This window comes from Salmo salar, chromosome 14 (genome assembly GCF_965601325.2).
Source record: "Salmo salar chromosome 14, fSalSal1, whole genome shotgun sequence".
In the NCBI taxonomy this organism is placed as follows: Eukaryota; Metazoa; Chordata; class Actinopteri; order Salmoniformes; family Salmonidae; genus Salmo; species Salmo salar.
Window position 1 is genome coordinate 4,829,825 of NC_138304.1, and position 22,878 is coordinate 4,852,702.

The 22,878-nt window shown below is 42.6% G+C and overlaps 1 protein-coding gene across 4 annotated transcripts in view; it reads left to right on the plus strand.

Annotated features, from left to right (window-relative positions):
* The window catches only part of stard3nl (STARD3 N-terminal like), a 52,181-nt gene that overhangs the window by 13,962 nt on the left and 15,341 nt on the right, over positions 1 to 22,878 (plus strand). For all 4 annotated transcript variants that reach the window (XR_001320360.3, XR_001320359.3, XM_014139118.3 and 1 more), the window contains exons 3-5: positions 17,810 to 17,887; positions 17,988 to 18,065; positions 18,347 to 18,400. Coding sequence is in view for 2 of the 4 variants with exons in the window: in XM_014139118.3 (XP_013994593.1) it covers positions 17,810 to 17,887; positions 17,988 to 18,065; positions 18,347 to 18,400 (210 nt within the window). In the remaining 2 variants the exon portion in view is untranslated. The remainder of the gene's footprint in view (positions 1 to 17,809; positions 17,888 to 17,987; positions 18,066 to 18,346; positions 18,401 to 22,878) is intronic.

The window sequence follows — 22,878 nt, forward strand, 5'->3', positions numbered from 1 at the left end:
CCTTGCTCAAGAGTCCATGTTTGTATGCCGCTTTATTAACTCAAGGATAAAAAAAAATGTACATTCCACGAATCGCTTTCTCCTTTGCTGGAGTTTGGCCTTGAAATCATGTCCGTGGTAAGGACAACTTGGTTGCTGATTTTTGTCTTTCAAGGGTGGGCAGTCAATTTTTGTTTAGCCAGTGTCTAGCCCTGGCATACATTTGACTGCATGTTTTTGCTGTATTGAAAATTAGTTTTGTTTTGCTGGGGGTCGTCCCAAGGGGATGAGAGCTCTGGAAAGCTACACAGAGAAATTTTACCTCTGTTTCTCTGAGCTTTAGGCAGCAAAAGCTTAACAAATAAGAAATATAATTGTATATATGTACATAGGTGGCTGTTTTTTGTCTTGGTTTTAACTCTCATAATGTTTTAATTTGGAGAAGGCAACACATTTATGTTGTGAAATGGGAGTTTTCTGTTGGTTGTGTGCAAACTTGTCTAACAAAAATGTTGGATATATTTGTTGTCTTAAGGGGGAAGGTGTTAGGTTTTGCTCGATTTCGATGTTGGTTCTTTTTGGGTGTGGCTTGCCCTGATTGGAATCATCCTTGTTGCTCAGGATGTGTTGCTGACACAGGTGGTATATTAGAGCAGCTGGTAGGGTTGCAAAGGGTTGGGAACTTAAGCCTGGGAATTCTGGGAATTTTGCTTAAATTCAGCAAAAAAAGATGGCTTATAATAGTGAACTTTTTTGTGGGATACACATAAGGAAATTCTAGGTCTTGTGGCATATTTTGGTTAAACTATCCCCAATTCAATGGAATTACAACCCTCTGCATGCACAGTGTATTCTTCCATCACATGTACAGCTGATTCTCAAGATCTTGCACACTAATGAGATGCTATTGAACTCGCACTACTACACTGTCTGAGCCAAGGACTACATGCTTTCTGGTAAGTTTTGATTATAATACTGGGTGGGGTGAATATATTTTATGACATGATTTTTTTTGTTAACTAGTAAATAGTAGCCTACAGCAAAGTGTGTTTAAATCATTTCTAACTTGTTAATTTCTGCTAGTTAGTGTTTGCTACCATGTGGGTTTAGCTTGCTTGAGCCTGCTAACTGAGTGTTCATTCACCTGTTTTCATGTTATCTTACAAACACATTTCTTACAAACATTTATCTTACAAAGGAGTTGTTTAATCTAACTACTTAACTATTTATCTGTACATGGAATTGTATCATTTTTTATTTTTTTTTTACACTTTTTGTCTGATAGTGCCCGTGACATTTTCCTGTAACTATCTGATGTGTGGAGACATTTCACTACAGCTAATGTAGAAGGGAGAAGCTGTGTACATTTGCAAATACTGTGCCAAATCATATGTGAAGAATGCAACAAAGATGCTGAATCATCTCGCCAAGTGCATAAAGTTCCCTCAGCACTCACAACAAGCAACCTCTGACAAAAGTCCCTCAACTTCTATTTGAGGTGAAAATGATGAATCAGACACCTTATCGATAGCAACAGCTCATGGTCCTCCTGGAATCAGAAGTTTTTTTGACTTAATGGAGGAACGTAGTCAGATGCTGATGAATGTCTTGCTCGAGCTGTATATGCAACTGGTTCACCTCTGATGCTCACAGACAGTGTGTATTGGAAGAGATTTGAATGTTCTTCACCCAGCATACACCCCTCCAGCCAGACATGCATTATCTACTCATTTGCTGGATGCAGAGTTTTACATTTACATTTAAGTCATTTAGCAGACGCTCTTATCCAGAGCGACTTACAAAATGGTGCATTCACCTTATGATATCCAGTGGAACAACCACTTTACAATAGTGCATCTAAATCTTTTAAGGGGGGGGGGGGGGGGGTTAGAAGGATTACTTTATCCTATCCTAGGTATTCCTTAAAGAGGTGGGGTTTCAGGTGTCTCCGGAAGGTGGTGATTGACTCCGCTGTCCTGGCGTCGTGAGGGAGCTTGTTCCACCATTGGGGTGCCAGAGCAGCGAACAGTTTTGACTGGGCTGAGCGGGAACTGTGCTTCCTCAGAGGTAGGGGGGCCAGCAGGCCAGTGGTGGATGAACGCAGTGCCCTTGTTTGGGTGTAGGGCCTGATCAGAGCCTGAAGGTATGGAGGTGCCGTTCCCTTCACAGCTCCGTAGGCAATCACCATGGTCTTGTAGCGGATGCGAGCTTCAACTGGAAGCCAGTGGAGAGAGCGGAGGAGCGGGGTGACGTGAGAGAACTTGGGAAGGTTGAACACCAGACGGGCTGCGGCGTTCTGGATGAGTTGTAGGGGTTTAATGGCACAGGCAGGGAGCCCAGCCAACAGCGAGTTGCAGTAATCCAGACGGGAGATGACAAGTGCCTGGATTAGGACCTGCGCCGCTTCCTGTGTGAGGCAGGGTCGTACTCTGCGAATGTTGTAGAGCATGAACCTACAGGATCGGGTCACCGCCTTGATGTTAGTGGAGAACGACAGGGTGTTGTCCAGGATCACGCCAAGGTTCTTAGCACTCTGGGAGGAGGACACAAGGGAGTTGTCAACCGTGATGGCGAGATTATGGAAGGGGCAGTCCTTCCCCGGGAGGAAGAGAAGCTCCGTCTTGCCGAGGTTCAGCTTGAGCTGGTGATCCGTCATCCACACTGATATGTCTGACAGACATGCAGAGATGCGATTCGCCGCCTGGTTATCAGAAGGGGGAAAGGAGAAGATTAATTGTGTGTCGTCTGCATAGCAATGATAGGAGAGACCATGTGAGGATATGACAGAGCCAAGTGACTTGGTGTATAGCGAGAATAGGAGAGGGCCTAGAACAGAGCCCTGGGGGACACCAGTGGTGAGAGCGCATGGTGCGGAGACAGATTCTCACCACGCCACCTGGTAGGAGCGACCTGTCAGGTAGGATGCAATCCAAGCGTGGGCCGCGCCGGAGATGCCCAACTCGGAGAGGGTGGGGAGTTCAAGTGAAGGTCAAGCAAATCATATTGCAATCATCTCTGATGGGTGGTCAAATGTTCGTGGGCAAGGAATAATTAACTACATCTCCACCCCTCAACCTGTATTCTACAAGAATACAGACACAATGGACAACAGACACAGACAGGTCTCTACGTTGCAGATGAGCTGAAGGCAGTCATCAATGACCTTGGACCACAGAAGGTATTTGCACTGGTGACAGACAATGCTGTGAACATGAAGGCTGCTTGGTCTAAAGTGGAGGTGTCCTACCCTCACATCACACCCATTGGCTGTGCTGCTCATGCATTGAATCTACTCCTCAAGGACATCATGGCACTGAAAACAATGGATACACTCTACAAGAGAGCCAAGGAAATGGTTAGGTATGTAAAGGGTCATCAAGTTATAGCAGCAATCTACCTCACCAAGCAAAGTGAGAAGAATAAGAGCACCACATTGAAGCTGCCCAGCAACACCCGTTGGGGTGATGTTGTCATGTTTGACAGTCTCCTGGAGGGGAAAGAGTCTCTCCAAAAAATGGCCATATCACAGTCTGCCGATATGGACAGCCCCATCAAGAGGATCCTCCTGGATGATTGTATTTTGGGAGAGAGTGGTAAGCAGCCTGAAACTCCTGAAACCTATAGCAGTAGCCATTGCACAGATTGAGGGAGGCCATGCCATCCTGTCTGATGTTCAGACTCTGCTTGCAGATGTAAGAGAAGAAATCTGTACTGCCCTGCCCACTTCACTGTTGCTCCAAGCAGAGGAAACTGCAGTTCTGAAATACATCAAAAAGCATGAAGTCTTCTGCCTGAAGCCCGTACACGCCGCAGCGTACATTTTGGACCCCAAGTATGTTGGCGAGAGCATCCTGTCTGGTGCAGAGATCAACAAGGCCTATGGTGTCATCACTACTGTGTCTCGCCACCTTGGCCTGGATGAGGGCAAGGATCTTGGCAGTCTGGCAAAGTACACTTCCAAGCAAGGGCTTTGGTATGGAGATGCAATATGGCGGTCGTGCCAACATATCTCATCAGCCACCTGGTGGAAGGGACTTTGGATCTGAGGCGCTTTCCCCCGTTGCCTCCATACTCCTCCAAATCCCACCAACATCAGCCGCCTCACACCGCAACTGGTCCTTGTTTGGGAACACACACCAAAGCATGCAACAGGCTGACCAATACAAGGGTTGAAAAATTGGTGGCCTTCCGGGCAAATTTAAGGCTTTTTGAGCCTGACAAGCCATCCTCAACAAGGTTGGAAAGTGACAGTGAAGATGAGGCCTCAGTCTGATGTTCAAGGGATGGACATTGAGGAGACCCAAGGAGAAGACATGGAAGCCTGAGAGGAAGACAACCAAAGCTTTAATTTCTAGACTATCATTTTACAGATGTTGAAAAGTTTTTGGGAGATGCGATGGATCATTGGGGATCATTCAATATTCATTTTTGTTCAGTGAAATCATCCCATGTGAAGAGTCAACAAAATTAAAGTTCAATTCATAACTCCATTTAAAAAAACAAAAAAATTGGAAGGATTTAATCATTTGCAATTGTCTACTTATGATAAGGTAAAAGGTTTATGTCTCATATGGTAAATATATCCAATGCAAAAAAAATCTACATTTTTAAATGGTATTAATATTCATTCCCACGGAAAGTTTCCACTGGCATGAGAGATGTTGGAAGAGCTTTACTGCTGTTTAGCGCTTCCTCATTAAGTTTGTGAAAAACAAAACCTTTTATCTTATTTTCTCCTTTACTTTTTACTCCATATTATACATTTTTGTGGGGTTTTATTTTGGTTTGCTTTTTCTGGGGCATATTTAGTGGGCACTCATGGTGGGTGTCTTAGCACACACTTTCTTGTTGCTAGTCAACTTTCAGTGGACACCCCATTTAAAAACCCCACCTATTTCGTTTTGGTTGTTAGTGACTTAGTTCCCACTTCTGTTTGAGTGGCTACATTTTTGGATTCTTGTTGGGGAACGTAACCCGTCACATAAGACTTTCATGAATACAACCAACTTATTGGTTTAGGGACCTCGATCCCTCGAATCAATGGACATTTCTATATTTTTTTTTTTTTACTTTGGTACTCTGGACCCTGTCCTCGCATTTCAAGGCTGCATTGAGACAATGACTTTATCAGTGACCCAAGACCTGCTCAGATAATCCCAGCCATTGTCACTGAGCTGTCGTAGTACTGCTGCAAATGTACATTTCCCAGGAGTGTTGGCAGTCATAATGTAAGTAACCTAATTTATGTTCTTCTAAATGCCTCTGTCAATCTGACGGCTATTATCATCAGTAATCATGTTCCTATCATCCTGAGTTATACTGTTAGCACGGAGATGTTTTTCCCTAGTAGGAAGCCCACTGTGCAGGGTGAACTGCTCACAATCAGCTCAAATATAAATATTGCTGTCATGTCTACCCTGCTAAGCCTCCCAGTAAAGCAATAAAAAACAAGAATCCCAGAAAAGCGCTAAAAATAACCAACATTAACATACTGTATGTAGCCTAAAAAATAAGGTGCATGAAATTGATCTTGCTAGCAACAGAAAACATGCATATACTGGCTCTGAAACTCACTTGGATAATTCCTTTTGATACGGTAGTAGCAATATATTGTTATAACATCTACAATAGACACAGGAATGCCAATGGAGGAATTGCTGTTTGAGTCATATTCCTGTAAAGCTTAGAGGATCTCATGTCAAATGCTATTTAAGTAACATGGCTTCAGGTTCATCTGCCTCACCTTAAAGCCTATTATTGTGGGAAGTTGCTATTTGACCAAGTGTTAACAGTACGTGTCTGGATAATGTGTGAAATGCTTGGTAATGTATGTGATATCAACAGAGAACTATATTTTCTATGTGATCTAAATATTGACTGACTTTCATCAAGCTGTCAACAGAAAAAGCTTAAAACTGTAACCAGTGCCTGCAACCTGGTTCAGGTTCAGTCAACCTACCAGGGTAGTTACGAACAGCACAGGAACTAAATCATCCACTTGTATTGACTACATCTTTACCAATGCTGCAGAAATCTGCTCTAAAGCAGTAACCACACCCATCAAATGTAGTGATCATAATATAATAGCCATATCTAGAAAAAAAACAATGTTCCAAAGACTGGATTTAAAATAGTGTATAAGCGATCAGAGGTTTTACAATGATTCCAAATGTTGAAGATGTGAAATTTTTGTTGGTCTGTGTGTAATGAGTGACATCCTGATTCTGCACTTGAAGCATTTATGAAATTGATTATTCCAGTTACTAATAAGCATGCACCCATTAAGAAAATGACTGTAAAAACCGTTAAATCCCCTTGAATTGAAAAATTGTATGGTTGAGAGGGATGAGGCAAAAGGAATGGTAAATAAGTGTAGCTGCACAGCCGATTGGCAAACGTACTGCAAGTTTGAGAAATCATGTGACTAAACTTAACAAAAAGAAGACATTCTAATATGAAACAAAATTTAATGATAGTGAAAAGCTTTTAAATAAAATCTTGGCCAAAAAATGCAAACTCGGCTCCATTCATTTAATCTGATGGCTCATCACAAAACCCACAGATATTGCCAGCTGCTTTTGATATTTTTTTTTCAATGGCAAGATTAGCAAATTTATGCATGACAACATTCTGAACCTACACATCCATACATGACTGACCAATTTATGAAAGGCAAGCATTGTAATTGTTATTTTGAAATCTGTAAAGTGAGTGTGGAAGAGGTGAGAAAATTGTCTGTCAACAATGACAAACCACCTGGATCTGACAACTTTGATGGACAATTACTGAGGATGATAGCGGACGATATTTGCAGTCCTATTTGCCTTCTCTTCAATCTAAGCCTACAGGAAAGCGTGTGCCCGCAGGCCTCGAGGGAAGCAAAAGTCATTCTGCTACCCAAGAATAGCAAAGCACCCTTTTTACTGGCTCAAACATCAAATCAGCCTGTTACCAACCCTTGGTAAACTTTTGGAAAAAAAATAGTTTGCGCAGATACAATGCTATTTCACAGTAAACAAATTAACAGACTTTCAGCATGCATATAGGAAAGGACATTCAACATACACAAATGACTGTCTGAGATAAATTGATAAGATTGTGGGAGCTGTTTTGTTAGACTTCAGTGCAGCTTCACCACCTTCCGGAGACACCTGAAACCCCACCTATTTAAGGAATACCTGGGATAGGATAAAGTAATCCTTCTAACCCCCCCCCCCATATCATAAGGTGAATGCACCAATTTGTAAGTCGTTCTGGATAAGAGCGTCTGCTAAATGACGTAAATGTAAATGTTGATCATAATCTGCTGCTGGAAAAACATATGTGTTATGGCTTTATATCCTCTGCTATATTGTGGATCAAGAGTTACCTGTTTAACAGAACCCAGAGGGTGTTCTTTTAATGTAAGCCTCCAACATAATCAGGCATTCCCCAGGACAGCTGTCTAGAGCCCTTATTTTCTCAATCTTTACTAATGATCTGACACCAAGTAAAGCCTGTGTGACTCAACACTACACGTCAGCTACCACAGTAAGTGAAATCAATGCAACACAACAAATAAATGCAGTTGGTTTCAGAATGGATGGCAAGAAAAAAATTATTATATTTATACAATATTTAAACAAAAATCATTGTATTTGAGACAAATCATTAACTAAACCTGAACACAATTTTTTTGTAATGAATAAGGTGGAAATTGAGCAAATTGAGGAGATTAAACTGCTTGGTGTTACCCTGGATTAAATTTTGTCAGACGGTTATTGTCATGCAAAACACTGTCGGTCTCATGGTAACTGACCGTTAATTAACATAAACAAGTTTAGCATCTCCAGGCCTCTACGCATACAAGCCACTGATGAGCGCCTTTGGAAAATCTACAATTTCATGGCCATTAATATGGACTTGGTCACCCCCTTTGCTGCTATAACAGCCTCCGCTCTTATAGGAAGGCTTTCAACTTGATTTTGGAACATTGCTGCGGGGACTTGCTTCCATTCAGCCACGAGCATTAGTGAGGTCGAGCACTGATGTTGGGCGATTAGACCTGGCTCGCAATCGGTGTTCCAATTCATCCCAAAGGTGTTCGATGGGGTTGAGGTTAGGGCACTGTCCAGGCCAGTCAAGTTCTTCCACACCGATCTTGACACACTATTTCTGTATGGACCTCGCTTTGTGCACGGGGGCATTGTCAAGCTGAAACAGGAAAGGGCTTTCCCTAAATCGTCTAGAACATTTCCCTTCACTGGAACTAAAGGACCAAGCCCGAACCATGAAAAACCGCCCCAGACCATTATTCCTCCTCCACTAAACCTCATAGTTACATTTACGTAATTTAACAGACGCTCTTAATCAGAGCGACTTACAAATTGGTTGGCACTGTGCATTGCGGCAGGTAGCGTTCTGTCATCTGCCAAACCCAGATTTATCTGTCGAACTGCCAAATGAAGAAGCGTGATTCATCACTCCAGAGAACCCGTTTCCACTGCTCCAAATCCAATGGCGGTGAGCTTTACATCACTCCAGCTGACTCTTGGCATTGCTCATGGTGATCTTAGGCTTGTGTACGGCTGCTTGGCCATGGAAACGCATTTCATGAAGCTTCCGACAAACAGTTATTGCGCTGACGTTGCTTCCATAAGCAGTTTGTAACTCTGTAGTGAGTGTTGCAACCAAGGACAGCAGATTTTTACGCACTTCAGCTCTCGGCGGTCCCGTTCTGTGAGCTTGTTTGGCCAACCACTTCACGGCTGAGCTGTTGTTGCTCCTACAAGTTTCCACTTCACAATAAAAGTACTTATAGTTGACTGGGGCAGCTCTAGCAGGACAGAGATTTTATAAACTGACATGTTGGAAAGGTGGCATCCTATGACTGTGCCACATTGAAAGTCACTGAGCTCTTCAGTAAGGCCTTTCTACTGCCAATGTTTGTCTATGGAGATTGTGTGGTTGATTTTTATACACCTGTCAGCAATGTGTGTGTGTGTGTGTGTGTGTGGCTGAAATAGTTGACAGTGCATGTCTTAGCAAAAAGCAAGCCATGAGGTCGAAGGAATTGTCCATAGCTCCGAGACAGGATTGTGTCGATGCACAGATCGGGGGGGAAGGGTCCAAAAAGAATGTCTGCAGCATTGAAGGTCCCCAAGATCAGTGGCCTCCATCATTATTAAATGGAAAAAGTTTGGAACCACCGACACTCTTCCTAGAGCTGGCCGCCCAGCCAAACTGAGCAATCGGGGGAGAAAGGCCTTGGTCAGGGAGGTGATCAAGAACCTGATGGTCACTCTGACAGAGCTCCAGAATTCCTCTGTGGAGATTGGAGAACCTTCCAGGACAACCATCTCTGCAGCACTCCACCAATCAGGCCTTTGTGGTAGAGTGGCCAGACGGAAGCCACTTCTCCAATAAAAAGCACATCGCAGCCCGCTTGGAGTTTGACAAAAGGTGCCTAAAGGACTGTCAGACCATGAGAAATAAGAGTCTCTGGTCTGATGAAACCAAGATTGAACTCTTTGGCCTGAATGCCAAGTGTCACGTCTGGAGGAAACCTGGCACCATCCCTACGTTGAAGCATGGTGGTGGTGGCATCGACTATGCTGTGGGGATGTCTTTCAGCGGCAGGGCATGGGAGAATAGTTAGAATCAAGGGAAAGATGAATGGAGCAATGTACAGAGATCCTTGTTGAAAACCTGCTCAGGTCCTCAGACTGGGGTGAAGGTTCACCTTCCAACAGGACAATGACCCTAAGCACACAGCCAAGATAATGCAGGAGTAGCTTCGGGACAAGTCTCTGAATGTCCTTGAGTGGCCCAGCCAGAGCCCAGACTTGAACCCGATCAAACATCTCTGGAGAGACCTGAAAATAGCTGTGCAGCGACGCTCCCCATCCAACCTGACAGACCTTGAGAGGATCTGCAGAGAATGGGAGGAGCTTCACACCCAAGAAGACTCAAGGATGTAATTGCTGCATCAACAAAGTAAAGGGTCTGAATATATGTACATGCATACATACATACGTAACACTTTTTTTAAAATCAATTTCCCAAAAAGTTTTTGCTTCGTCATTAAGGGGTGTAGATTGATGAGGAAGAAAATGACCAAAAAATATATATAACATGTAGACTAATTAACCTGCCGTAGCAAAAATATTTTGGTGTTTTGTAAATGAGGAAAAAGTACAATTTTAAATATTTTGTCTTAATCTCATTTGCAGCTTCATTTTTGTCCATAAATCTATTGGTTAATGTTGTAACCAAAAATCACATTACCAAAACTATGAGTGTTTGTGGCATTGTTTGTCTGTTGTATTCCGATTTGTGACAACAGTCACAGTTTATACCCAGCCCCTCTCCCTGCCTCCCTGGCTTTCGTAACGTTGTACGTATTGCCAAAACTTACTTTGGAGATTTACAATATTAACATAATTAATAATAACCAATATTGTCAATGGCACAACAGTAACAGCAATAACCAAGGGTCAAAATAACCATACATTTAACAATAAGCATAGAGGACATGTGCAGGTTGGTTGGTCTGGCAGACACTGTCCCTCATCTTATGGCAGGCAGCAATGTAGTGCGCTGCCAACCCACAGCTCTCTGCGTCCTCCCCCAACAGGACAGGTAGCCTATTCTCATAAGAGAGGTCTTTGAAACCTTGAATAAGGTTTTCAAATTTGAGGAAATGACACTAACTGTTTTCTATTTTTGACATTTTGTCAGAAAATTCAGCTCTCTCTCCAGTTCTGCTGTGGTGCAGTGGTTGCACAGCCTTTCCTCTACAGGGAGTCATGTTATCCTGTGTCTACCCTTCTCAATGGCAAGGCTGTGCTCACTGAACCTGTACTTTGTCAAGGGTTTTCTAAGGTTTTGATCAGTAACCATGGTCAAATAGCTTGCCACAGTGTACTGTCAATCTAGGGCCAGATAGCACTGCGCTTGTAATGTGAACTCATCCTCTCACTGTCAACTGTTTATTTTCAGCCAACTTAACATGTGTAAATATTTGTGTGAACATAAGATTCAACAATTTAGACACAAACTGAACAAGTTCCACAGACATGTGACTAACAGAAATTGAATAATGTTTCCCTGAACAAAGTGGGGTCAAAATCAAAAGTAACACTCGGTATCTGGTGTGGCCACCAGCTGCATTAAGTACTGCAGTGCATCTCCTCCTCATGGACTGCACCAGATTTGCCAGTTCTTGCTGTGAGATGTTACCCCACTCTTCCACCAAGGCACCTGCAAGTTTCCAGACATTTCTGGGGGGAATGGCCCCAGCCTTCACCCTCCGAGCCACCAGGTCCCAGACGTGCTCAATGGGATTGAGATCAGGGCTCTTCGCTGGCAGAACACTGATATTCCTGTCTTGCAGGAAATCACGCACAGAATGAGCAGTATGGCTGGTGGCATTGTCATGCTGGAGGGTCATGTCAGGATGAGCCTGCAGGAAGGGTACCACATGAGGGAGGAGGATGTGTTCGTTGTAATGCACAGTGTTGAGATTGCCAGCAATGACAACAAGCTCAGTCCAATGATGCTGTGACACACCGCCCCAGACCATGACAGACCCTCCACCTCCAAATCGATCCAACTCCAGAGTACAGGCCTCGGTGTAACGCTCATTCCTTTGACAAATAAACGGGAATCCGACCATTACCCCTGGTGAGACAAAACCGCGACTCGCCAGTGAAGAGCGCTTTTTGCCAGTCCTGTCTGGTCCAGCAGTGGTGGGTTTGTGCCCATAGGCGACGTTGTTGCCGGTGACGTCTGGTAAGGACCTGTCTTACAACAGGCCTACAAGCCCTCAGTCCAGCCTCTCTAAGCCTATTGCGGACAGTCTGAGCACTGATGGAGGGATTGTGCGTTCCTGGTGTAACTCAGGCAGTTGTTGTTGCCATCCTGTACCTGTCCCGCAGGTGTGATCTAGGATGAACTGATCCTGTGCAGGTGTTACACGTGGTCTGCCACTGTGAGGACGATCAGCTGTACGTCCTGTCTCCCTGTAGCGCTGTCTTAGGCGTCTCACAGTACGGACACTGCAATTTATTGCCCTGGCCACAGCTGCAGTCCCCATGCCTCCTTGCAGCATGCCTAAGGCACATTCACGCAGATGAGCAGGGACCCTGGGCATCTTTCTTTTGGGTTTTTTCAGTGTCAGTAGAAAGGCCTCTTTAGTGTCCTAAGTTTTCATAACTGTGACCTTAATTGCCTACCTTCTGTAAGCTGTTTGTCTTAACGACCGTTCCACAGGTGCATGTTCATTAATTGTTTAAACCCTTTACAATGAAGATCTGAAGTTATTTGGATTTTTACAAATTATCTTTGAAAGACAGGGTCCTGAAAAAGGGACGTTTCTCTTTTTGCTGTTTTTGTTTTGACTGTGTTGTAATTTTGTTTTGATCTGATTGATTGGATGTTCTTGTCCTGATGCTTCAGTGTGTTAGAACAGGTTTGTGAACTCAACCCCAGGACCAGCTGGATGAGGGGACTCCTTTCTTTGCTCAGCTCAGCTCTTGGTACATTTTATTTAACTAGGCAAGTCAGTTAAACACAAAATCTTATTTACATTGACGACCTACCAGGGAACAGTGGGTTAACTGCCTTGTTCAGGGGCATAATGACAGATATTTACCTTGTCAACTAAGGGATTCGATCCAGCAACCTTTCGGTTACTGGCCCAATGCTCTAACCACTAGGCTACCTGCCGCCCCATTGCAGGGTGTGGTAATGATATGAGAGGGGGTTACTGTATTTTAGATGTTTCCAAAACGTAATTGCTCTTTTTTTGAGTTATTATTAGTGGATATTGGCCTAATTCTGCTCTGCATACATTGTTTGTAGTTTTCCTCTGGACGTGTAGGAGAATTTTACAGAACTCTGCATGCAGGGTTTCAATGGGGTGTTTGTTCCATTGGGTGAAATCTTGTTTTGCAAGTGGACCCCACATCTCGCTGCCATAAAGTGCAATTGGTTCAATGACACATTCAATTAGTTTTACCCAAATTTTAATAGTGTAGAATGCCCTGTGTGCTTTCTCTCTGTTCATTCACTGCATCATTAAGGTGTCCAGTTGAGCTTATTTTTAACCTAGGTAATTGTAGTGTGTGCTGTACTCTATATTTTGTACCAATTGAGAACTTTGGTCTAATTCGCTTGATCTTCTCTGGAAAATCATTATTTCTGTCTTTTTGGGGTTTACTGCCAGGGTGCAGGTCTGGCAGTACTGCTCTAGCAGGTCCAGGCTCTGCTGTAGGCCATGTGCTGTGGGTGACACCAGGCATAGGCCATCTGCGAAGAGCAGGCATTTAACCTCTGAATTGTGGAAACTAACACCAGGGGCGGAGGATTTTTGTAGAATAGTGGCCAATTCGTTGATGTAAATATTGAAGAGTTCAGGGCTCAGATTGCAACCCTGGCGAAGGCCGATTTTGACGCTGCACATATTGCCGGTATATATTTGATTGTCATGTTTAACCCCCTACACCACTTTCAATAACTCTGTAGAACAATCCTGTATGCCAAATAGAATCAAATGCTTTTTGGAAGTTGATAAAGCAAGCATACATTTTGTTATTGTTTTGGTGGACATGTTTATCTATCAGGGTGTGTAGGGTGTAAATATGATCAGTTGTGCGATATTTTGGTATGATTCCAATTTGGCTTTTACTCAAGACATTGTGCTTATTATGGAAGTTTAGAACTCTTACATATATAATACTACAGAAAACCTTCCCCCAGTTTACTGTTCACACACATGCCTCTGTAATTTTTAGGGTCAAATTTGTCTCTGTTCTTAAAGATTGGGGCTATGAGTCCTTGAATTCAGGGAAATAACCTACACTTGATCAAATTAAACAGTTTTAATATAGCCAATTGACATTTTGCACTAATGAATTTGAGCATCTCATTTAGGATGCCATCAGTTCCACATGCTTTTTTTAATTTGAGGGCCTGAAGTTTCTTATAGAGCTTCTTCTCATTGGGAGTCAATGGATTTTGATTTGTCCTTTTTTATAGATTTTTCTAATCCATTCAACTTCTCATGAATTTGGCATTGTTCTGCATTTGCATCAATTTGAACGGTGTTGTAGAGTTTTAAAATGGGATGTCCGTAATGTCACCATTTTTTATCGCTAATTCCTCCTTTTTTAGGTTTTTCCAATTTTGCCAGAAGTTTGTTTGTACTGTGCTTTTTTTGGTTCTGAGTGTACGTTAATATAATTTTAATGTCTCACAGTAATGAAAGTGTAATTCACCATTATTTGGGTTTCTGTGCTTTTGGTTTGATAGTTTTCTAAAAAAAACTTCCCTTATCATTTTACAATCTGCATCAAACCAGTTGTCATCTGGTCTTTTTTGTTTTGTTTTTTATCAATTTCAGTTTTGCTGTGTGTGTGTGTGTGTGTTTTACTGCTAGATTGATGCCTTCTTTACTGTGAGTGAATGTGGTATCCAGAAAGTTATCTAAGAGTGTTTGGATATTTTCGTTACTGGTTGCTTTCTGGTATTCTTCTGTGCCGTTTTGGGCCCATCTGTATGCGTTTCTGATGTTGTACAGCTTACTGTGCTGTGAATGTCTGGTTGTATCCATGTCTGCTCTCTTGAGGAACAATGTAATTTGGCTGTGATCAGAGGTTTTAATGGCTTGACAGTAAATGAGCTGAAAGGGTCAATGTCTGTAATCATATAGTCTACTGTACTGTGTCCAAGAGGTGAGCAATAGGTGAGTCCCCCCCATAACGTACCATTGTAGTACAGACCCAGGCTTCGACAGAGCTGCAACAGATCCCTTCCGTTTTTGTTGATGGTGCTGTCACTGTTGTTTCTATGGGGGAGATTAAGACAGAAACAGTATGGCCTGTAATAAAGCTGTCCCCTCGTGTTGTCGTTGGATCAGGTAGTGTTCCTGTGCACACATTTGTGTCCCCACAGTTGAACACATTTCCCTGGGCCTGGAAATAGCACGTCTCTTCTTCAAGGGTGGGGAAGATCTCCTCTGAGTAATATGGGGATTCTGAGGGGGGGATATATATTGTGCAAAGGAACACATCTTTTTCTGTCAGTACAAGTTATTTTTTACATTTTTAACCAGATGTGATATTTACCAATTTTGAGGGGATCAATTAGATGTTGTAGTTTGGATTTCTACCAAATGATCAGTCCTCCAGACTCTGCCTCTTTCTGGTGTGTAGGTAAACTAGGCAGTGCTGCCCCTGGGCACCAACCCTTGAACTGTGTGTGTCTCCCCTCATTCTTTCTACTTATGGATTACCACTACACACACATTTTATGTTCTGGTGCCATTCGGGCAATTTTAAAGTATTGATTGGGAACTTATTTATGGAGGAATGTAACCTTTTTTTCTGGGTGATTTGTGATGTGTGTGTATGTATGTGCTACAAACAAAATACAATGAATAAATTGAAAACTCGTAAATGGAATGAAATAAACCAAACTTGTTCCTCAGAAGTGTAGCCTAGGTTGTGCGGTCCGCAAACAATGTGTCCACTCCTACATTGAGAACGGTAAAATAATGTAATAGTAATATACACTGCTCAAAAAAATAAAGTGAACACTAAAATAACACATCCTAGATCTGAATGAATGAAATAATCTTATTAAATACTTTTTTCTTTACATAGTTGAATGTGCTGACAACAAAATCACACAAAAAGAATCAATGGAAATCCAATTTATCAACCCATGGAGGTCTGGATTTGGAGTCACACTCAAAATTAAAGTGGAAAACCACACTGCAGGCTGATCCAACTTTGATGTAATGTCCTTAAAACAAGTCAAAATGAGGCTCAGTAGTGTGTGTGGCCTCCACGTGCCTGTATGACCTCCCTACAACGCCTGGGCATGCTCCTGATGAGGTGGCGGATGGTCTCCTGAGGGATCTCCTCCCAGACCTGGACTAAAGCATCCGCCAACTCCTGGACAGTCTGTGGTGCAACGTGGCGTTGGTGGATGGAGCGAGACATGATGTCCCAGATGTGCTCAATTGGATTCAGGTCTGGGGAACGGGCGGGCCAGTCCATAGCATCAATGCCTTCCTCTTGCAGGAACTGCTGACACACTCCAGCCACATGAGGTCTAGCATTGTCTTGCATTAGGAGGAACCCAGGGCCAACCGCACCAGCATATGGTCTCACAAGGGATCTGAGGATCTCATCTCGGTACCTAATGGCAGTCAGGCTACCTCTGGCGAGCACATGGAGGGCTGTGCGGCCCCCCCCCAAAGAAATGCCACCCCACACCATGACTGACCCACCGCCAAACCGGTCATGCTGGAGGATGTTGCAGGCAGCAGAACGTTCTCCACAGCGTCTCCAGACTCTGTCACGTGCTCAGTGTGAACCTGCTTTCATCTGTGAAGAGCACAGGGCGCCAGTGGCGAATTTGCCAATCTTGGTGTTCTCTGGTAAATGCCAAACATCCTGCACGGTGTTGGGCTGTAAGCACAACCCCCACCTGTGGACGTCGGGCCCTCATACCACCCTCATGGAGTCTGTTTCTGACCGTTTGAGCAGACGCATGCACGTTTGTGGCCTGCTGGAGGTCATTTTGCAGGGCGGTGTATATCGAATGCATTAACATAAAGCCCTAAATGGAATGGTACAAAAATTGCAAACCCTGCCTGTTTTATGAATAACTCACGTCGGAGAGTTTGGTAAAGTTCAAGCATAATCCTTTACTCAGGTATAACATGTTACAGGTCACAACATCCTGTTTATATATCCTAGATAGGTGCCCCACTAAGCGCCATCTCTGGGTTGGCACTAATCACATTATGTTAAAGGCTGACACTCCAGGCAGGCTAGCAAACGCTCAAAGTATAGTATTTGTACATCTGTCAGACAGGTCTGAAAGATAATCCACACAATATTCTTTGTCCCTGTCCGATTACGAAAATTGTGTCATGAACATTTCCAGAACATTCTATCAATTTAGCTTTTTTTAACTTCAAGTAGATTTACAATTCAACTCTTGACCTAAGGTTCCCCTTGGGGGCAGAGGTGCTCTGAGGGAAGTGGTGCACCTCTCCTGGCAGTGGGTCCCTCTTCCCACTGATTTCCCCCCCCCCCCCCCCCCCCGACTAATTATTTTACTACATTTAACTTTGACTAAGTAACTTTTTAAAACTTAAACTACCACAACAATACTTTACTACAGGTAATGCAAGTCTCAATTTTATAACATTTTAAAATGACCTAGTTGATCTTCAATAATTTTATTTTCACAAGTGTAGCCTATCAATGATATCATTAGGGCTCATAATGGAAAATGAACATTTGCTTTTATTGGAAAGTCCAGATAGTGCCTCCCTGGTTCGGTCTGTTTGATTCCATTTCCTTTTGAGTATGTTGGTATAGTATAAGTGCATTTATGGTTATGCAACCACAACTTTGAGAACTTCCTCCTGTGGAGCCCTTTTTAACTTTTTTAACTACAGGACAACCTGTTTGTTCCAGTTTCTACACTGACCCTTTGACCTTTTTTTAAAATAGTAACACACACACAGACTTCTCAATCTATGGATGAACTGATATCATCTTGTTGATGTAATATTTACTCCCTCTGTCTCCGAAGTAACATTTTGACTGGTTGCTCACCTACATTGCCAATGCCAACAGTTGTTACAGAAATGCGTGCCAATCACGGATAACATAGCAAGGTGCATATTTGAAAGGGGGAACATTTGAAAATGTTTGGTATTTTAAGAATTAATTGAATCTATGACAAGTTAACTCGATGTATTGACTACAGATTTGGGTATTTTGCATCGGTCTTATCTGTCAAATCCATTCCTTTTTTATCTTCATAGGTGAATGGAGGAATCGAGAAGCGGCTCGATAAGGAGGTCTTACACTATGACTACCACGCCTCATTCTTCGACATATTTGTAAGTACATTATGCTGCATCTTTGCTCAGAGTACAGTGCTCATTTGTTATCCAGATCAGGCAGAAATGATGATGTAAATTGCGACTGAATATCCCCTAGCTCCTGGCTGTGTTACGGTTTGCAGCCCTAATCTTGGCCTATGCTGTTTGTAAACTGCGTCACTGGTGGGCCATAGCGGTAGGTGAACCATCCTATGACTCAAACACATTTTCACATTTGCTACACTAGAGGATGCTGTTTCCCCTTGCAGGCCCTGTGTTACGTGATCATTGTGCCTGTTTTCATTCAAGCAATGAATCTAATATACAGTAATTGCATGGCAACACTTTTTCTTTTTCTTCAATAGTTCACTTATGATGCAGTGACATTTTCTTTTCATGATTTCACTTTTACTGATGTAATGTATTTAACGCCAACTACAAGTAGGAACTGTTTTCTGATCTGTTTTTCCATCACAGATAACCACAGCAACCACAAGTGCTTTCCTGATCGCAAAAGTCATTTTATCAAAGGTATGTTTTTATTAAAGTATGTCTGACATCATTTTAACAGGAGGAATGAAAATATATTTCATCATTTGAATACAATAGGAGGGATATGCAATACATCTTCTCTCTGACATACTTGAAGGATGGTAAGATGTTAGGATTGTGAATGGAATAATGTTAGCATTACTGTAGTACTTGGTGTTGGTACAGTGGTTCATCCTTTAGAAGTTGTGAGCTTACGTTGCGGGACTCAGAGGTAGCCAGCGCCACGGCTTCATTGCTCCAGACCACCACAAGGGGGAGTTAGAGCACTCATTATGCATTTGGGTCCCAAGGTTTTTATATGACCAATCATATTGAGTGGTTCCAATGACGAATTTGACGCGAGCCACCCGTCCCTGGTGACTTTCTTCAGCAAAGATGGCTGACAAAACATTACGGGGAAGCAGATGTAAGTAGTCATAACGAGTCAAGCAAAAAATGTACAATTGAGAGGAATATGGTAGTTAATGTAGAGACAAACGATTGTGCGTATTTTTTTGTCATACAGTTAATTTACGAAAATCGCTATTTAGCAATTTTTTTTTTTTTTTCAGTCATATCCAATACCAGGTGTATCAAACTCCATTCTTTGAATGATGCTGTGTCTGCATGTATGTATTATAATTATACACTTCAACAGGGTTTACTGCTCCTGGGACATCAATGATTACACATTAACTATGCAATAGACTAGAAACATGATTTAAGTAAAGGCTGATTTGTAATTCATATATACAGAATAAAAAACTGTACATCCTGCCAGCACGCCCACAAGCGTGCTGAATGACACGTGGAAGAGAGCGAGGAACGAGATGGGAGTAACAATCCAGGCTATTTGCTCTGAGACCAGCATAATAATGTAATGAAACAAGCAAGGAGCAGGTTTCGAACCCTCAACATTCTAGCCCGAAGTCCAGCACGCTATCAACTGTGCCCAAATGTATTAATTGGGTTTGGGGCCGATTGTGGCTAAAAACACTATCAAGTGGAAAGAGGGGAAAAGTATCTCGTTTTTCACAAGCATAGCAGGATGGGCTATTAGCTGAACAATAGACTATTCAACCTCTTTACTAAATAATCGTCTAATAGCCGAGCTAGGTGTGAACCCCCCCCCCCCCCCCCCCCCCCCCCCAACTTACAACAAATCATTAGGATCTACCTTTCCACATCTACCTACACACTGTTAATGTTCTGGGGGAAAAAGTGTGTCTCATTGGTCCCGAGTGGTGCAGCGGTCTAAGGCACTGCATCTCGGTGCAAGAGGCTTTACTACAGTCCCTGGTTCGAATTCAGGGTGTATCACATCCGATTGTGATTGGGAGTGCCATAGGGCGCACAATTGTCCCAGCGTCATCCGGGTTTGGCCGGGGTAGGCCGTCATTGTAAATAAGAACTGGTTCTTACCTGACTTGCCTAGTTAAATAAAGGTTCAATTTAAAAAACAACTGGCAGCAACCGCAGCGCGATCAATAGGTGAACAGTGGCTGGTGCTGAAAACATTGCAAACCTGTTATGCAAGTGTTGCACACGAACAGATGGAGAAAACCTACACCAGTCGAGCAATTCATTTCAACAATAATCTTCATTTTAATTTGACTTTCCAATTTAAGCCCTGTTTGTAGTCTATTTCTTTGGAGCCTAGACCTATATAAAATAACTTAGCCTACCTCAGCCAGTTATGAGGCTTAACAGTAATAGAAGTAGGATTTTTTATATTAGGCCTACTTAGAATTGCAACTGGTCAAAAATGTAGCATCCTAGCACTTAGCATTTAAAAAAAGTCTTCCCGTTCAAACTACTGTCCCTCAACTTGCAATGTATTTGATGCTTAAGTACTGTAAAGTGTTACATTTCTAACTCAAAACACAATTTCTTCATCAACATCTTTATGCTTTCGTTAATCTTCTTGATTAACGAGCAAATTGCTCAAGGGCCACAGTTGATTCGTCTGTGAAGATGACGTTTATTGAATGTCTCGCCAGCCTTGATCCATGCCTGGGCTTGCACGACGCAAAGTTCTTTGTTTGTCAGACGAATTATTGGAATCATTGACTCACTCACGTGTTGAAAAGGGCGAGGAATAAGATGGAGTCACAATCCATGCCAGGCACACCTGTGAGCTCTGGAACTCCACCTCCGACAGGCAGAGTCAACATACGTGACGGCTTCGTCAGGTCTTCGGTTCACCCTGACATTTCCATTCCTCTCCTGACAATAGAGCTTGACCAACTGCTCACCAGGCACAGCAAGGGCCGCCTGGACCGTTCTGCTATTCCAAGGATGTGTAACCGAAGAGAGATGCCATGAGTGGGCACAGATACATAGCCTTCCCGCTGTGGATGTCTATTTCAGCACCATTTCACGCTGCTCTTAGACAAGCATGGAGAAATAAATGTTCAAATATTCCATGATATTCTGAAGATATGCGTTGACTGAATATAAGCAAGTGATGTCTGCTAAATAATCAAGTTAGGTTTCTCCAGAAACCTAATGGAAAATGCCCCGTTAGATATTAATATAGAGTCCTCTAAGTGTAATTATTGTCGGAGAGTCACATCATTGAAAATAATATTTGTAGATTTATTGTTAAATGGTGTAGGTCTTATTTATTTAAAGAGCATATTGAAGTTAGAAGCAATAGGATATGAAGCAGAAGCCTACAACTATTTTAGCACTATTTCACGCTGCTCTGAGATGAGCATGCGGACTCTGAGAGACTTCCTCCCCATCGGGGATTTGAACCCTGGTCTCTCGTCTGCACGACACAGGGATTCTTTAGCTAAATAGCCCATTACTGTACTGCCGACCGTCGTGTTGTACAGCGCCATAACACACATGGAATCAGTTAACCTCTTACATCTAGACGTTCCGCTAGCGGAACACCTGCTCCAATATCCAATGATAGGCGTGGCGCGAATGACAAATTCCTCAAAAATACAAAAACTTCAATTTTTCAAACATATGACTATTTCACAGCATTTTAAAGATAAGACTCTCCTTTATCTAACCACACTGTCCGATTTCAAAAAGGCTTTACAACGAAAGCAAAACATTAGATTATGTCAGCAGAGTACCAAGCCAGAAATAATCAGACACCCATTTTTCAAGCTAGCATATAATGTCACAAAAACCCAGAAGACAGCTAAATGCAGCACTAACCTTTGATGATCTTCATCAGATGACAACCCTAGGACATTATGTTATACAATACATGCATGTTTTGTTCAATCAAGTTCATATTTATATCAAAAACCAGCTTTTTACATTAGCATGTGACGTTCAGAACTAGCATACCCCCCGCAAACTTCCGGCGAATTTACTAAATTACTCACGATAAACGTTCACAAAAAGTATAACAATTATTTTAAGAATTATAGATACAGAACTCATCTATGCACTCTATGTCCGATTTTAAAATAGCTTTTTGGTGAAAGCACATTTTGCAATATTGTAAGTACATAGCCCAGGCATCACGGGCTAGCTATTTAGACACCCGGCAAGTTTAGCACTCATCAATATCAGGTTTACTATTATAAAAGTTTGATTACCTTTTGTTGTCTTCGTCAGAATGCACTCCCAGGACTGCTACTTCAATAACAAATGTTGGTTTGGTCCAAAATAATCCATCGTTATATCCGAATAGCGGCATTTTGTTCGTGCGTCCCAGACACTATCTGAAATGGTAAATCAGGGTCGCGCGCATGGCGCAATTCGTGACAAAAAAAATCTAAATATTCCATTACCGTACTTCGAAGCATGTCAACTGCTGTTTAAAATCAATTTTTATGCCATTTTTCTCGTAAAAAAGCGATAATATTCCGACCGGGAATCTCCTTTTAGCTAAACAGAGGAAAGTAAACAAAGCTTTCGGTCGACGCGGGCACGAGCCTGAGTCTCACAGTACTGTAACCAGGCACTACCCAAACGCGCTACTTTTTTTCAGCCAGAGCCTGCAAAGCCACGATTCAGCTTTTTACCGCCTTCTGAGACCCTATGGCAGCCGTAGGAAGTGTCACGGGACAGCTAAGATCCTCACTCTTGAAGAAGGATCCTCACACAAGAAGAACGACACCTTGTCAGACAGGCCACTTCCTGCCTGAAACCTTGTCAGGTTTTTGCCTGCCAAATGAGTTCTGTTATATTCACAGACACCATTCAAACAGTTTTAGAAACTTTAGGGTGTTTTCTATCCATATGTAATAAGTATATGCATATTCTAGTTACTGGGTAGGAGTGGTAACCAGATTAAATCGGGTACGTTTTTTATCCAGCCGTGAAAATACTGCCCCCTAGCCATAACAGGTTAAGAACAAATTCTTATTTACAAGGACAGCCTACTCCTTCCTCCCCAACGGGGATTTGAACCCCGGTCTCCCACATGCCCCGCATTCTGTAGTACAGACATAACGGAGAACAGGCTATGTAATAAGTTAGGCAGTTTCCCATGTTTACTACAGTAT